General features: G+C 34.0%; 1 protein-coding gene across 1 annotated transcript in view; it reads right to left on the bottom strand.

Moving 5' to 3' along the window:
• DCDC1 (doublecortin domain containing 1) overlaps positions 1–16,633 on the bottom strand; it is a 458,528-nt gene that overhangs the window by 176,878 nt on the left and 265,017 nt on the right. Inside the window, 1 exon segment of the mRNA XM_067038066.1 lies at positions 4,872–4,932. Within this exon segment, the coding sequence (XP_066894167.1) occupies positions 4,872–4,932 (61 nt within the window).

Below are 16,633 nucleotides of genomic sequence, written 5' to 3'. Positions count from 1 at the left end.
CATCAGGGAAACTTTAAGAAATAAAGTAGATGTGGATGTCAATATGGAGAGATGGCCACAATATGTTATTGAATGGAAAAGATAGGTCACAAAGTTTTACATATAATATATATAATTTACTTATACACATATACATATACATACATAATTAGATTTAATATATATGATTACATATAATATATATAATTAATCAGAAACAATTAATGATAATCTTTGAGGAATAGGTTAAAGAGGTACTTTTGCTTATTCAGTTCTGAATTATTGGAGGGTTTTTTCATAACTAACATATACTACTTTTATTATTTAAGCAGAAACCCTACTATACATAGAAATATATGCATAATTTCTGAGATATACTCAAAAACCTGCTATTAGTGAATAACTCTGAGAAATAGGATTAAAGTTTGAGAGAAAGAGACTTTACTTCTAATTAGTATATTTTTTCAAATATTAATTTCTATATGTGTATTTATTCTTTTATTTAAAAATACTTTTTTTAAAAGGCCCAATTTAAAATAGTGTCTTCACTGTACATACTAGTCAGATAATCTTGGAAAGAGATTTTTGAATCATTAAGCTAACCCAAAAACATTACAAAAAGAAGTTTTATCTAAAAAAATTAGGATTCTTATTTTACCTTGAAGCCTGTGTCACATCTATTTCATTATATTATTTTCTCTTGTGTCAGTTCTTATTGTCTTAGAAATATCCAAGACAATTCAGCAGAAGTGAATATGATGGGGGAAGGGAAACAGATTATTTTACATTGGTCCTACAGTAAAGTATCAAAGCCAAAATTCAGCAACAAAGATCACAGTATTTTCAATATGAGTAGTAGGATATAATATTGAATATATTCCAACCCCTTATATTGTGACGGTAGTTTCATGTTTCACATCCTCTAATAGTGGTAAAGACATTTTACATAAGTTTACTTTTGAGGTGTATTGCCCTCTTACTGGAAAGAATGTGTACCTAGAACATGGGGAAATTTAATATATATCCAATGTGATGGTTTATCTCACTTGGCCCAAAATTAAATTAAGGGCCCAAAAGGTAGAGCCATGATGTGTCTAACATTCTGACAGACATAGCATAAGTAGAGGCCAAAAAAGAAAAAAATAAACACTCATGGGCTTTGCTTCCTAGAGTTGACAGTCTAGCAAAGGTGGCAGACATACACAAGTAACACAATACATTTGGAGACATTTATGAATTGTCCTAGCATTTTCCCTTTGGAATCATTCTAAACCCTAGGTAATGGCTATTCAAACATTTTGATACCATGGTTCTTTATTATTCTCTACTCCAAGACCAAGTTATCTTGCTCTCTAACTAGGCACCTACTAGTTCAATCATCAGACCACCAGCATAAACAACTCCCTACTCCAAAATCTGGAATTCTAATCTTGTCTTCTAGGAAGTCAACAGCCTAATCTTTTGACTTTTCCTCCCTTCTAGTGCATCTGCACATCACCCTAACTTGACCTTTAATGTATTAACCCTCATTATTTTCCAAGTATATCAGCCCTTTGGACTTCATTGCATTCTTCTCATTCTAATCCACTTTTTAACCACCTCAAGATAAATTGTAATAAAATACATCTTTGATTACATCATTCCCACTTCAAAAACTTTAAATAGTACCCCCAGTACATATTGATTAACATCCTACAGTCTTATTCTTGTTTCAAATTCTAGCTGTGCTATTTATCAGCTTTAGGATTGTAAGTTCCACTTCTTTGAGGGAGAAGTGTCCTATTGAAGACTGCATAAGAACTGGCTCAGAGGGCTTCCCTGGTGGCGCAGTGGTTGAGAATCCGCCTGCCGATGCAGGGGACATGGGTTCGTGCCCCGGTCAGGGAGGATCCCACATGCCGCGGAGCGGCTGGGCCCGTGAGCCATGGCCGCTGAGCCTGCACGTCCGGAGCCTGTGCTTCGCAACGGGAGAGGCCACAACAGTGAGAGGCCCGCGTACCAAAAAAAAAAAAAAAAAAAAAAAAAAAAGAACTGGCTCAGAATTTCACACTGACCAAAATTCACCCTCAGGATACAATGGCAAGTCTCTAGCTGCTAAAAAGGATTCCATTCATTTATGAAATTTTTTTCAAGCTAATAGGTTTGGGGAATCATCTTTATCACTCCCAAGATATTCCCTCCATGTACATAAGAAAGGCCACAAATTTGACCTAACTTGGGGCTCCACAGGAATATTTATGTCCTCATTGGAAATATAGCGGTAGGTCAGCAGACTGTCACCTGGAATGCTTTATTTATTTTTTTAAATTTTTATTGGAGTATAGTTGATTTACAATGTTGTGTTAGTTTCTACTGTACAGCAAAGTGAATCAGTTATACATATACATATATCCACTCTTATTTAGATTCTTTTCCCTTATAGGTCATTACAGAGTATTGAGTAGAGTTACCTGTGCTATACAGTAGGCCTTTATTAGTTATCTATTTTAAATAGAGTAGTGTGTATATGTCAAAAATCATAAGTGTACATTCAACCCATTTTCACATAGTGAATACCTGTTCAACTAACCACCCAGGTCAAGAAAGGGAACAACACACCTAAGTGCTCCTCATGGCCCCTTCCACTCCCTAACCTCCTTCAGATATATCCACTCTCCTGACATCTAACACAATATTTTTGTTGCTTGCCTGGCATTAAAATTTAAACAACTGCAGTCATGCACTGTGTATTCTCCTGGTTTCTTTTGTTCAGCATTATATTTGCGAGACTCATATATATTGCTATATGTAATTGTAATTTGTCCATAGGCATTTGCTATCCTCCAGGGTCAGAAAACTGTGGCCCATGAGCCAAATATGACCAATCATTTGTTTCTGTAAATAAAGGTTTATTGAAACACAGCCACACATTTTCTATGGCTGCTTTCATGCTACAAAGGCAGGGTTAAGAAGTTGGGACAGAGATCATATCACTCACAAAGCTCCAAATATTTAATATCTGGCCCTTTACAGAAGTTTTCCATCTCTATTATATAGTGTTTCATTGAATATATATACCACAATTTATTTATCCATTCTGCTGATAAGCATTTCAGTAATTTCCACACTGAGGCACTACAATTAGTGCTGTTAACATTTTGGTAGATATATTTTTCCTTAAGATATGTTAACTATTTCTGTGTAGCATTAAACTAATGGGGGAATTGCTGGGCTGCATTAACATGCTCAACTTTAGTAGATATTGCCAGTTTTCCAAAGTGCCAATCTCTTCATTTTAATAAATAAGAAAGCTGATGTGGGTATCGAAAAGATATCTGCACTCCCATGTTTATTGCAACATCACTCACAATAGCCAAGATATGAAAGCAACCTAGGTGTCCATCAATGGACGAAGGAATAAAGAAAAAAACACAGGCAGTACATTATTTGACATCAGTCTTAGCAATATTTTTTGGATATGTCTCCTCAGGCAAGGGAGACTAGGAGGTACAAACTTCCAGTTACAAAATAAATGAGTCACAGTTATGAAATGTACAGTGTGAAGAATACAGTCAATACTAATATAATAGTTTTGTATGGTGACAGATGGTAACTACACTTACAGTGATCATTTTGTAATGTATAGAAATATCAAATCACTATGTTGTGCATCAGGAACTAACAGGGTTGTAGTCAATTATACTTCTAAAACAAACAAACAAACAAACAAATTCATAGAAAAACAGATGAGATTTTCAGTTACCAGAAGTGGGGAGTAGGGAGAGGGGGAAGTGGTCAAAAGGTACAAACTTTCAGTTATAAGATAAATAAGTACTAGGGATTTAATGCACAATTTGATAAATATAATTAACACTACTGTTTGTTATATATGAAACTTGTTAAGAGTGGGGATCCCAAAACTTCTCATCAGAAGGAAAATATTTTTCTTTTATTTTGTGTCTACATGAGATGATGGATGTTCACTAAACTCATTGTGGTCATCATTTCATGATGTATGTAAGTCAAATCAGTACGCTGCACACCTTAAACTTATACAGTGCTGTATGTCAACTATATCTCAATAAAACTGGAAACAAAATAAATAAAATAAGATACCATTTATGGCTTACCAGAAAAAAATGTGATACACACACACACACACATACACACTCAACGGAATATTATTAAGCCATGAGAAAGAGGGAAATTTTGCCATTTATGACAATATGGATGAAACTTTAGGGCATTATGCTGAGTGAGATTAAGTCAGACAGAGAAAGACAAATACTGTATGATATCACATGTGGAATCTGAAAAAGTTGAACTTGAAGAAACAAGAGAGAAGAATGGTGGTTACCAGGGGCTGGGGGGTGGAGGAATTCGGGAGATGTTGTTTAAGGGCACATACTTGCAACTAATAGATAAATAAGTTCTGGAGATCTAATACACAACAGAGTGATTGTAGTCCACAAAAAAGAAACGATAATTATGTGACATGATAGAGGTGTTAGCTAATGCTAGGGGGTAATCGTATTGCAATATATATGTAACAAAGCAGCATGTTGTACACCTTAAACTTACACAATGTTAAGTGTCAATTATAGCTGAATTTTTTAAAATAATACATTTATTTTAAAAATAGAAGAAAGGAAACTGATGCCCGAAAATGCTAAGTTGTATCATAGCAATGAATTAGAGAAAATTATATTTGGCTTTGGACAACTTGTTTTAAAGTCAAGCAAAACCTCAGAGAAAAGTGTTGAGTTAAACTGAGTTAAATTCTACATTTCTGGGAACAGAATGAAATCATTTGTCAGAAAAAAGCATTTCTTGATCTCAACAATAGACAGTGCATTTTATAAGAATCTGAAAAAAGAAAAAATTAGGAATAAAGCTGTTCTTATAGTCCTTACCTTAGAATAAATGCAGCCGTCAGTTCCAAACACCCACTTCTGAGAATCATCTCCTTTATGTCTGTAATGAAAATGTAATTTAGATATTGACAACTCTTCTCTACACTGAAACATTTTGTAGGTTTCAAGTAGAAGTATCATTTTCCACACAGCCTGTCAGGAGGACTGCACACACTCTAAGGATTCTACCATTCTACTACCATCACTGCTACCTCAGCAGCTAAAGCCTTTCCTAAGACAACTAATTTCTTTGGTACCCAAGGTGCTGTGGGGTGTGTGAGTGTGCACGTGCGTGCACGTGTATATGTGTATAACCAATGGCAACAGTGATTAAGAGTTTTAGAGAATAAATAGGATCAATAAGAATATTCTAGAAATTTCCATCCCAAAAATGATCCTCTGTGAGACAGAAAGAAGGGGGCTTAATTAAATATAAGGTTTGAGAGGATGGGATGGGAAAAGATACCATGGAAAATTAGGAACCTCAGGCACCTGTTTCTGAAGCAGCCAGGAAATTTTATTAAGGAATATCAGATTTTCTGAGCTAAATCTGAGTAAGAAAGAAAAACTAAAATGTGATGGAAGCTAATCATGATGAAATTAACTAATCATGTATTCATTAATATTTAGAAACCTTACAAAGAGAGGACAAATGAATTAAATTAAGTGTAATGGGATGTTAAACAAGACTTTTCCTACTGCCTCTGAGACTTGACAGAAGCATAAGTGGTTGAGAATAAGAGGTGTCAGTTAATGCTCTATTCTAAAGCAAGGGGCTGTATGATCTGGGCAGAACACGCAAAGGCAGCAGTCCAAAAGTGGTTCAGTGCACATTAGCCTTTCACCTACATCCGGGTTATATAAGAAAATGTGAAAAACTCTTGGGCATGTTGGGATGGGTGCTTAATAATCATGGTCTCCAGGCCCTTCTCCTGTGGGATTTTGATTCTGAAGGTCTGGACCCCCAGAAATCTACATTAGCAGGTATTGCAAGTGATTCCAATCATAAGAATTCTGGGGAATTTGGATGTTTGTGGTCTATGTAAGACATCTGCAATTCATAATATAGTGATGCTAATGGTCAAAATCTGTAAAATTCTGAATTTTGTTTTTTAATTGGATTATAGTGTTAGCTTGAGGATAAAATGATTAGACAAACATAAATTATGTTGGTTTCAGTTTTGATTTTCTGAATTTGCAGCACCTTTTCTCAAAGATTAATACAACAGGAGAGATGTCTACCAGATTGGCAACAGTGTGAGGGCAGAGATCACATGTATCCTTAGAGCTGAACACAGTGCCAAGTATATGATAGGAGATAAAGATAACTTTGAATAATAGAAATGTGATCTGCAAAAAAAACTGAATAAATATGCTGTTCACCTGAAACTAACAATATTGTAAATCAGCCATACTTCAATTAAGAGAAATGTGAATAAGATGTCAAAATGTTATCACTCTAAAAATTAATAATAAGGCCATCATGAAAAATGTTTTGAATTTAATATATGACAGTTTAGGGGATTTAAAAGATCTTCTTAGAGATAGCTAAAGAACATAAATTATACCTTGGTTAAGAAAATCAATAATACTGAAAGAAATACATATATCCTAGCATTTCTTAAATTTTAGCACAGCTTAAATTCTGTTCAAGCATATATTTTCCTAAGAAATTTTACTAACAACATGTAGTTTTATATTATCTATAAGCCATTTGAGCTTACTAGTAATTTTCCCAATCAGGAGTCTATATATATCCATAAATGTCACCTTTTAATTTTACTGAAGCTATAAAAAACAAATCTCAGTTGTAGTGCAGGATGAGAAATATATCATTCTAGTGTACAATAACTTCTTTAAAAAATAAAATTCCTACAAACAAAAGTGCATCTGTTTATTTTTCAAGACATTTTCTATATAAAGAAATCAAATTTAGATTTAATGTACAACAATGCTCATATGGGACTGAATTAAAGAATGATGTCATAGAATTTCCTCTTCTTGGTCAGCAAGTGCCAAACTGAAAAGATTTTTTATAAAGAAACAAAAACAAAAGTTTTTTAAAAATCCATAACAATATCAATAATGAGAGGAGGGAAAAAGAAGCAGTATTCTATCCAAGAATCAAAGTCATAAAGATCATGGCATGTGCTGAACTAAGGTTGAGAGGTCTAAGTTCTGTTCCTGGATCTGACATTAACTAGATATATGACCTTTCATAGGCCACTTAGTCTGTAGTGGCCATGGAATTTCTTATAATAATAATGATATTGTCATTATCATCATCATCGTCATCATCACAACCACCACCACCAATACCAAAACTACTACTATAGTATTTAAGAGGGGTTTGGAGTAGATGCTCTTTGGAGTCCTTCCTTCTCTGAAAGCATATGACTTCCAAAACTATTTGGTCACTCTCATTTTACAGGTGAGGAAACTGCCTGGGAAGTTTGCTCATATAACCCCACTGAGCATGCATGTACATTATAGTATTCCTATCAGAAATCTATAAAACATGTGTGTGTACACATATTTTTTTCCTTTGAAATATTCCATTTATCAGATGGTATGAGCAAGAAGGCAGCTCATCCCCACAGTTCAGTTTGGGGGAAATTTCATAGGCTAATGCTTATCGTTTCCCAGTTAACTGTAAGGAAGACTATCATCATGCTTCACAATTACAAATCTGTTTTCCCAGGCAGCTTCATACGGTTCTGGTGTCTTCCAATGCTACCTGGACCAAAAGTAGGATCTATAGAGAAAGTTGAAAGGGATTTCCCTTCCATGATTATTAACAGGGTAAGAGTAGAGAAAAGAAATTTCATTAATCAATCCACACATTGTGAAATTACACATGGACAATTTTCTATTTGATGTTGACATTTCTAATTGTGTTAGCTATATTCCTGAATATTACTTAAAAGTCCAATGCATGGCAAACAGCTCTTTCTACATTATGTACTTGCTAGAGTCTGTCACTCTAATCCAACTCTTAGCTTCCTAAACTTTAAAAATTGTAAAAGGAGATGATTTTCAATCTCTGATTACCTAGTGATGTGCTATCAGTTTACTTGTCTGTCTTTCCATCTTGGCATCTAGCATTACACAGCTACTCTTGTTGGCTGTATTTAACGGTGTCCTTAAAGCAGTGTTTGTTTAGCCTAGTCTAGATTAATGTTGGCCAGTTATCATTTAATTTCCAGTAAGACCTAACTGGGAAAAAAAAGTAAATTCAAAAATCCATAACTGAAAGATTAACATTGAAATAAGGAAGACAACAAAGATTACCAGACAGGTAATAGAGATAAATGAAGCAGGCTAGAGCTAACGTGAGGGCTGCTACTAGGAATGGTGGAGAGTATAGCAAACTGGAGGGTATGTGTTCCATCCAAAGGGGGAATCTGTTCCTGTATTTTTGGTGTCATAAGAGAATGAAAGTTCAGTGTTGCACATTCTGATTTTTTCAAGAAAGACCAGTAGTATGTAATTTTTTGTATGTGAAATCTCCCTATTTCTGTAAGCTCATAACTAATTTCTATAAGCTCATAAGCTCCCTATTTCTATAAGCTCATAAGCTCATATAATAATGTGTAGATCAAACAAAGTCTACGGGTCCCTAGTTTTTACTCTCTATAATCAAAACTCTGTGTGCAGATGGATGTGTGTGTGTGTGTGTGTGTGTGTGTGTGTGTGTATTGCTTCAATTACCAATAGTTTATGAATTTAACACTAAAGGTCTGATCCTATAATCCACATTCTTTAAAAATGAAGCAAAATCAAGATTAAATGATGGCCTAAAAAAATGTTTGATTCAATTGGTTTATCTAATTGCTGTCCCAAATATCTTTTAGAAAGAAGCATCTTTGCTTTTGAGGTTTATGATTTTTATAATTTTTATGATTTTGAGATTAATTGATAATGACATTGATTTGTCTTTTATTCACTCACGGTCAGATACACATCACAGAAAAAATATTAAAAAGACAAATATGTGCAAGCACGTGCTATATTGAATAAGGATAAGATGAGTGACACCAAATGAGACATAACTGAACTAATGAGGCATGATATATTTACAATATTCTTTGTGAGTTGTTAGGTTGCTACTTTAAATGCTAGTTCTATTATTTTTAGCATATAAAAGGCAAAGTCTTAATTCATAGCTTTTGTTAAAATCACATTATACTACTTGGGAGAACAGGAAAAAATTTTGTCTCTAAAAGTTGCTGTCACACGAGGATATTTATTGTTATATAATGAAATATGGTTGTATTAAAAAAAAATAATAAACCACACAGGCACTTCAGATGCTCTGGAAAAGATAAACATATTCAAAAGTATATACCCAGAGGTGAGTGAGCTCTAAAAATCCTGGCCCTTAGATTTTGTTTCTCAGATAGAGGCAAGTTGCATCAATACAAAGGCAAATAGTCCTCATTTGCATAGGTAGGGATCCTCCTTTTTTCTTGCCCATCTTAGCTTCCTCCTTCTCCTCCTTGCCCTCTTCTTTCTTTCCTTTCTAAATTAAACCAAACCTTTTCCTGTAAATAGAGATTTTTCAAGTTAAACTTACTACATTTTTTTTTTTTTTTTAATCATCTTTTTCCTTTCCCAAGCTCTCTTCTCTACAGGCAACAAGGACATTGAGTTTGTGGCTTCAGTCCCACGACAATCCTGGCCAGAGTAGGAAGTAACCTCAGGGACCTATCACCAGAACAGCACTAGCTTCAGTATCCAGTGAGCCCAGGGAGGAACCTGGGCATGAAGAACATGTTCATCAAGCTACATATAACCTTTCCAAACACCTGCCATTTTTACCTAGACTACTGATCACACTGAGTAGTCTTCCCTCACCATTTCCCTCTAAAATAACCACTTAGTTATTCCTTACTCATCATTTTGATTTTTGTTTGTTTTTTCCTCAGGTTTTTTATTTTTTTGTACTTTCTACAAACAACTTTATTGAGAAGTAACTGACAGTATAAAATATTATACAGTTGACAGGCACATATTTAAAGTGTAAAATTTGCTAAGTTTTGAAACATGTCTACACGTGTTAAGGCATAACAACAATCAAGATAATGAACGTACGTCCATATCCATCACCCCCAAAAAATCACCCCCAAAGTTTCCGTGTGACCCTTTGTAATCACATCCTCCTGTCCCTCCCCACCTTCCTATCTCCAGGCAAACACGGGTCTTCTTCCTAGATTAGTTAGCACTTTCTAAAGTTTTATATAAATGGAATCAAACAATATATATGCTGTGTGGGTTTTGTTCCTTTCCCTTAATATAATTATTTTGAGATTCACCCACATTGTTGTGTGAACCAAGAACTAGCTCCTTTTTATTGCTAAGTAATATTTTCTATATGATACACCATAATTTATCTGTTCACCTATGGATGGACATTTTGGTTGTTTCCAGTTTTTACTTTTGGCTTTAGAAATAAAGCTGCTATAAACACCCATGTACAAGTCTTCACAAGGACACATGCTTCCATATCCCTTGAATAAATTTCTCAGAGTGGCCGGGCAATAAGGTACAGACATGTATATACCTGTATATATATGTGTGTGTGTGTGTGTGTGTATATACACACACACACACACCTGTATATATATATATATATATATGTATATTATATATACACACGTATACGTGTATATTTTAGGAAAGTATCAATTGTTTTCCAAAGTTACTGAACCATTTATATTTCTACCAACAATGTAGAAGCCATGTACCAATTATGAGAGTTACAGTTATTCCACATCTTCACCAGCACTCAGTATGGTCAGCATTTTAAACACTGGACCTTCTATTACATATGTAGTGGTACCGCATTTTAGGTGTATTTTGCATTTCCCTAATGATTAGCATCTTTTCATATGCCAACCATATATTTTCCTTGTTACAGTATTTGCCCAAATCATTTATCTGCCCATGTTTTCTTGAGTTGTGTGTATTTTTCAAATATATATTGTTTGAAAATATTTCTCCTTGTGTGTAGCTTGTCTCATCATTCTCTTAACAATGTCTTTCAAAGAGCAGAGAGTCTTAATTTTAATGAAGTCCAATTTATCAATTTATATTTTTGTGGATCATGCTTTTGATGTTATATCTAAGAATGTTTGACTAATACAAGATCATAAATATTTTCTCCTATGTTTTTGTCTAAAATATTCAGTTTTAGTTTTTACATTTTAAACCTATAATCCATTTTGAGTTAATTACTGTTTATCGTATGACATATGGATCAAAGGGGTTTTTTTGCATATGTATATCCAATTGTTCCATCACTGTTTGTCAAAAAAAAATCCTTTCTCCACTGAACTTCTCTTGCAATTTCATCAAAAATCAATTGACCATATATGTGTGGATCTATTTCTGGATGATTATTCTGTTCTATTCATCTAATTGTCTACTTTGGTGCCAATGGCACACCATTTTTCACAGCTATCATTTTATAATAAGTCGAGGTAAGGCCATTTTTTTCTTCTTTTTCAAAATTGTTTTGCCTATTTTAGGTCCTTTGCATTTCTATATGGATTTTAAAATCAGCTTGATGGCTTTTATAAATGAACATGCTGGGCTTTTTATTGAGATTGCATTAAATCTATAGATCAATTTGAGGAGGATGGACATCATAACTATGTAGTCTTTCAATCCATGAACACAAGTATATCCCTGCATCTATTTAGGTCTTCTTTACTTTTACTCAGCAATGTTTTGTAGTTTTCAATAACTGAGTTTTGTACATATTTTATCTGATTCATATTTAAGTATTTCATACTTTTGATGTTATTGTAATTAGTATTTTAAAATTTCAATTTCTAAAATTGTTGCTAGTACATAGGAATACAAGTAATATATATATTGATTTCAAGCTCTCAAACTCGCTAAACTCATTTATTAATTCTAGAAATTTTTTGTTGGTTACATAGGATATTCTACATAGATAATCACACCATTTGAAAATAAAGACAGTTTTACTTCTTCAATTCTTATCAGACGTCTTTTATTTCTTTTCCTTTTCTTGTTATACTGGCTAAAGTCTTCCACACAATGCTGAATAGGTGAGAATGGACAAATTTGTCTTGTTCCTGACTTTAGGAGGAATCATTTGCTCTTTCATCATTAAATATGATGTTAGATGTAGGTTTTTCATAGATGAGCTTTGTCATACTGACAAAGTTCCCTTCTATTCAGCTTTCTGAAAGTTTTCATTAGGAGGGGATGCTGACTTTTGTTAAAAGATTTTTCTATGTCAATTTGATGTTCATGATTTTTTCCTTTTCAGTCTGCCAATATGGTGATTTACATTGATTGATTTTCAAATGTTAAATCAACTTTACTTTCCTGGGGTAAGCTCAACTTGGTCATGATATATTATCTTTTTTATATATTATTGTATTCAATTTGTTAAAATGTTAATTTTTTTTGCATTTATGTTTACGAGGGATATTGTTCTATGATTTTCTTTTCCTGTAATGTCTTTTTGCCTGTTTTTTATTATCTGAGTAATGCTGCCTCACAGAACGAGCTGGGAAGTATTCCACCTTCTTCTATTTTCTGTGTGAGAATATGGAGAACTGGCATTATTTTTTCCTAAAATGTTTGGTAGAATTCCCCAGTGAAGCTAGCGAAACCATCTGGACCTGAGGTTTTCTTTGTGGGAAGGTTTTCAACTAAAAGTTTAATTTCTTTAAGAGATATAGGACTATTAAGTTACCTATTTCTTCTTGAGTAGACATTGGTAGTTTGTGCCCTTTAAGGAATTGGTCCTTATCACCTCAGTTGACAAATTTATTGGCAGATCTTTGTTCAGAATATTCCCTTATTATTCCTTTAATAACTGTGTGATATCAACTCTCTCATTCCTGATACTGGTAATTTGTATGCTTTCACTTTATTCCCTGAATAGTCTGGCTAGAGGTTAATCAGTTTCTTTAATCTTTAAAACAAAAACAAAAACAAAAACCCAGCTTTTGGTTTTCTTGATTTTTCTCTTTTTTCCTGTCTTTTATTTCATTGCTTTCCACTCAAACTTTTACTATAGTCTGTCTTCTGGTTACTTTGAGTTTGATTTGCTCTTCGTACTCGTTTCCTAAAATGGAAGCTGAGGTCATTGATTTGATATCATTCTTCTTTTCTTACATATGCATTTATATAAATTTCCTTCTAAGAACTTCTTCAGTAGCATCTCACAGTTTTTAATATGTGTGTTTTCATTTTCATTCAGTTCAAAATACTTGTAATTTCCATTTTGATGTCTTCTTTTCTCCATGGGTTATTTAGAAATGTGTTACTTTTGTCCAAATATTTGGGGGTTTTCCAGAAAGCTATCTGCTATTTTTTTATTAAAGTATAGTTGATTTACAATGTTGTGTTAACTTCTGCTGTACAGCAAAGTGATTCAGTTATACATATATACATTATTTTCTATGTTCTTTTCCATTATGGTTTATCACAGGATATTAAATACAGTTCCCTGTGCTATACAGTAGGACCTTGTTGTGAAAGCTATCTGCTATGGATTTCTAATATAACTGTATTATGGCCAGAGAACATGTTTATAATACTTAAATTCTGTTAATGTATTGAGACTTGTTTTATAGCTAGAATATAGTCCATTCTGTTTAATATACTGTTACTTTAAATGAATATGTCTTCTGCTGTTATTGAGTGCATTCTTCTATAAGTATCAACTAGGTCAAGTTGGTTGACAGTGTTGTTCTAGTCTTCTGTATCCTTACAGATTTCTCCTCACTTGTTCTATTAATTTTTGAAATAGGATATTGTTATCACTGATTACAGTTGTAGATTTTTCTCTTTTTCACTGCAGTTCTATCGGCTTTCACTTCATGTATTTTGAAGCTGTGTTATGAGGTGAACAAACATATAGGATTGCTAAGTCTTCTTGATGAACTAATCCCTTAATCATTATGAAGTGACCCTCTTTACTCCTGGAATATTCTTTGCACTGAAGTCCACTTTGTCTGATATTAATTTAGCCATTCTGGTTTTCTTTGGATTAGTTTTATCATTGCATACATTTTTCATGCATTTACTTATAACCTATTGTGTCTTTATATTTAAAGTGGGTTATTGGGACTTCCCTGGTAGCGCAGTGGTTAAGAATTCACCTCCCAATGCAGGGGACACGGGTTCGATCCCTGGTCAGGGTACTAGATCCCACATGCATGGCACAACTAAGAGTTCACATGCCACAACTAAGGAGCCCACCGGCCGCAACTAAGACAGGGCACAACCAAAAATAAATAAATAAAATTTTAAAAAATCGATTAAAAAAAAGTGGGTTATTTGTAGGTCAGTATATAGATGGATCTTGCTTTTTTATCTAATCTGACAGTGTTTGACTTTTAATTGGGATGTTTAGATTATTTACATCTAATGCAATTATTGACACATGGGTTTAAATCTACAATCTTGTTATTTATCCTCTCTTTGTCCTACCTGTTTTTTGTTTCCCTTTCCATCTTTATCTGTCTTCTTTCACATTAACTGAGTATTTTTTAATTATTTCATTTTATCAACTTTTTTGGCTTGTTAGACATATAACTTTTTTGTTATATTATTTTAGCTTCAGGGTCCATCATAAACATCTTTAACTTACCAGTCTACTTTCAGTTGATAACATACCACTTGACAAATATAGTATAAGAACTTTTCTTCAGGATTCCCTGGTGGCACAGTGGTTGGGAACCCACCTGCCAATGCAGGGGACATGGGTTCAAGTCCTGGTCTGGGAAGATTCCCACATGCCGTGGAGCAACTAAGCCCGTGCACCACAACTACTGAGCCTGTGCTCTAGATCCCACGTGCCACAGCTACTGAGCCTGCGTGCCACAACTACTGAAGCCCACATGCCTAGAGCCTGTGCTCCACAACAAGGGAAGCCACTGCAATGAGAAGCCCACGCACCGCAACAAAGAGTAGCCCCTGCTCGCCGCAACTAGAGAAAGCCTGCGCACAGCAACAAAGACCCAATGCAGTCAAAAATAAATAAACAAATAAATTAATTTTTAAAAAAAGACCCTTTCTTCCATTTCTCTTATTGGCATTTGTACTGTTGCCTTCATATATTTTATATCTACATGTTTTTGTCTCCATAATAAAATTATTATTTTTTTGCTTTAAACAATTAATTATATTTTAAAGAAACTTAATCAGAAATGAGGTCTTTATATTGCCTGTGTAGTCCTTATTCCCAGTGCTCTTCATTTTCATCCAATACCATTTTTCTTCTGCTTGAAGGACTTCCTTAAACATTTTTTGTTCTGTAGGTCTGCTGGTGACAAATTCTTTCAGTTTGTGAATAATATCTGAAGTCTTTATTTTGCCTTAATATTTGAAAGATATTTTCATTGGGAGATGATTTCTATACTGACAGGTTGGTTTTTCTTTTTCTTTTAGTTTTTAAAAGATGTTCTTCCACTTTCTTCTCACTCTTATTGCTGCCATCAAGAAATCTGCTGTCAGTCTTATCTTTATTCCTCTTGTAAATAATGTCTTTCTCTCTGTGTACTTATAAGATTTTTCTCCTTATCACTAATTTTAAGCAGTTTTATTATGATTTTCCTTGGTCTCTTTTCTCCATGTTTCTTGTGCTTAGAATTTGTTGAACTTCTTGGATGTGTGGTTATAGTTTTCACAAAATTTGGAAATTTTTCAGACATCATTTCTTCCAATATTTTTCTGTTCTCTGCTTCTTCCCTTCAGAGACTCTAATTATTCAGAGATTAGGCCGTATGAAGCTTTTCACATCGCACTGATGCTGTGTTCATTTTTTTTCAATATATATTTTTTTCTTCTCTGGCTTTCAATTATGAATAGTTTCTATTGCTACCTCTTCAAGTTCTCTAATATTTTCTTCCACAATGTCTCATCTGCTATTATTCGCAGTCAGTATATTTTTCATGTCATACCTTGCAGTTTTCATACCTAGAAATTTGATTTGAGTCTTTTTCTATCTTCTATATCTCTATTTAACATGTTCATTCTTTCCTCTAGCTTCTTGAATATATGGAATACAATGATAACAACTGTTTAATGACATGAGTATTAATTCTATAATCTGCATCATTTCTGGGTCAGTTATAATTGATAGATTTTTCTCTTTATTATAACTCTGGACTAAGTGAGCTGAAGCATCTCTGTCTCCATGTCCCATGGTTTGCCCTTGTCATTATTGCAAGTTGACACTTTGTGTGTTTCCAGTTTACAGCATTGACTCTACCCCAGAAATCTTTCTTATTACCTACTCCAAATATAGCACCACATCAACTGGGACTTGCTTTGAGTTTGTTTGCCCCTTCCTGGGAACTGTGTGTTTAGGACTCTACTAGCACTGGCCAGCTTGTGAGATAGCAAGCTACTGTCTCCCTCATCCTTCTGCCTGGGTTTCTCAATTAATGTACCCTACTCATTCACTGAGGTATCTACTACCACACTTGGCACTCACTGGCAGTTGTTTGACTGGATTTTGGCCTACAGACTGTGTAGTTTTGTGGCCAAGAGTGACTTATAGATTATGGTTACTTAATTTTTGCATTCCGCCCCAATTGCTTAGTAGCTATGACCTCGAGTAAGTGATTAACACCTCTATATTTCAATTTCCTCAACCATAATGATAGTAATGACACCTACCTTATCAGGTCGTTGTTAAGAGTACATGTAACAATGCGGTATAGAGAAATTAAAATAGTGTCTGGCTCGGCATTTGCTGTTGTCACTGT

Source organism: Kogia breviceps, chromosome 7 (assembly GCF_026419965.1).
Source record: "Kogia breviceps isolate mKogBre1 chromosome 7, mKogBre1 haplotype 1, whole genome shotgun sequence".
Classification (NCBI taxonomy): domain Eukaryota; kingdom Metazoa; phylum Chordata; class Mammalia; order Artiodactyla; family Physeteridae; genus Kogia; species Kogia breviceps.
This window is presented reverse-complemented; position numbering and strand designations above follow the sequence as displayed.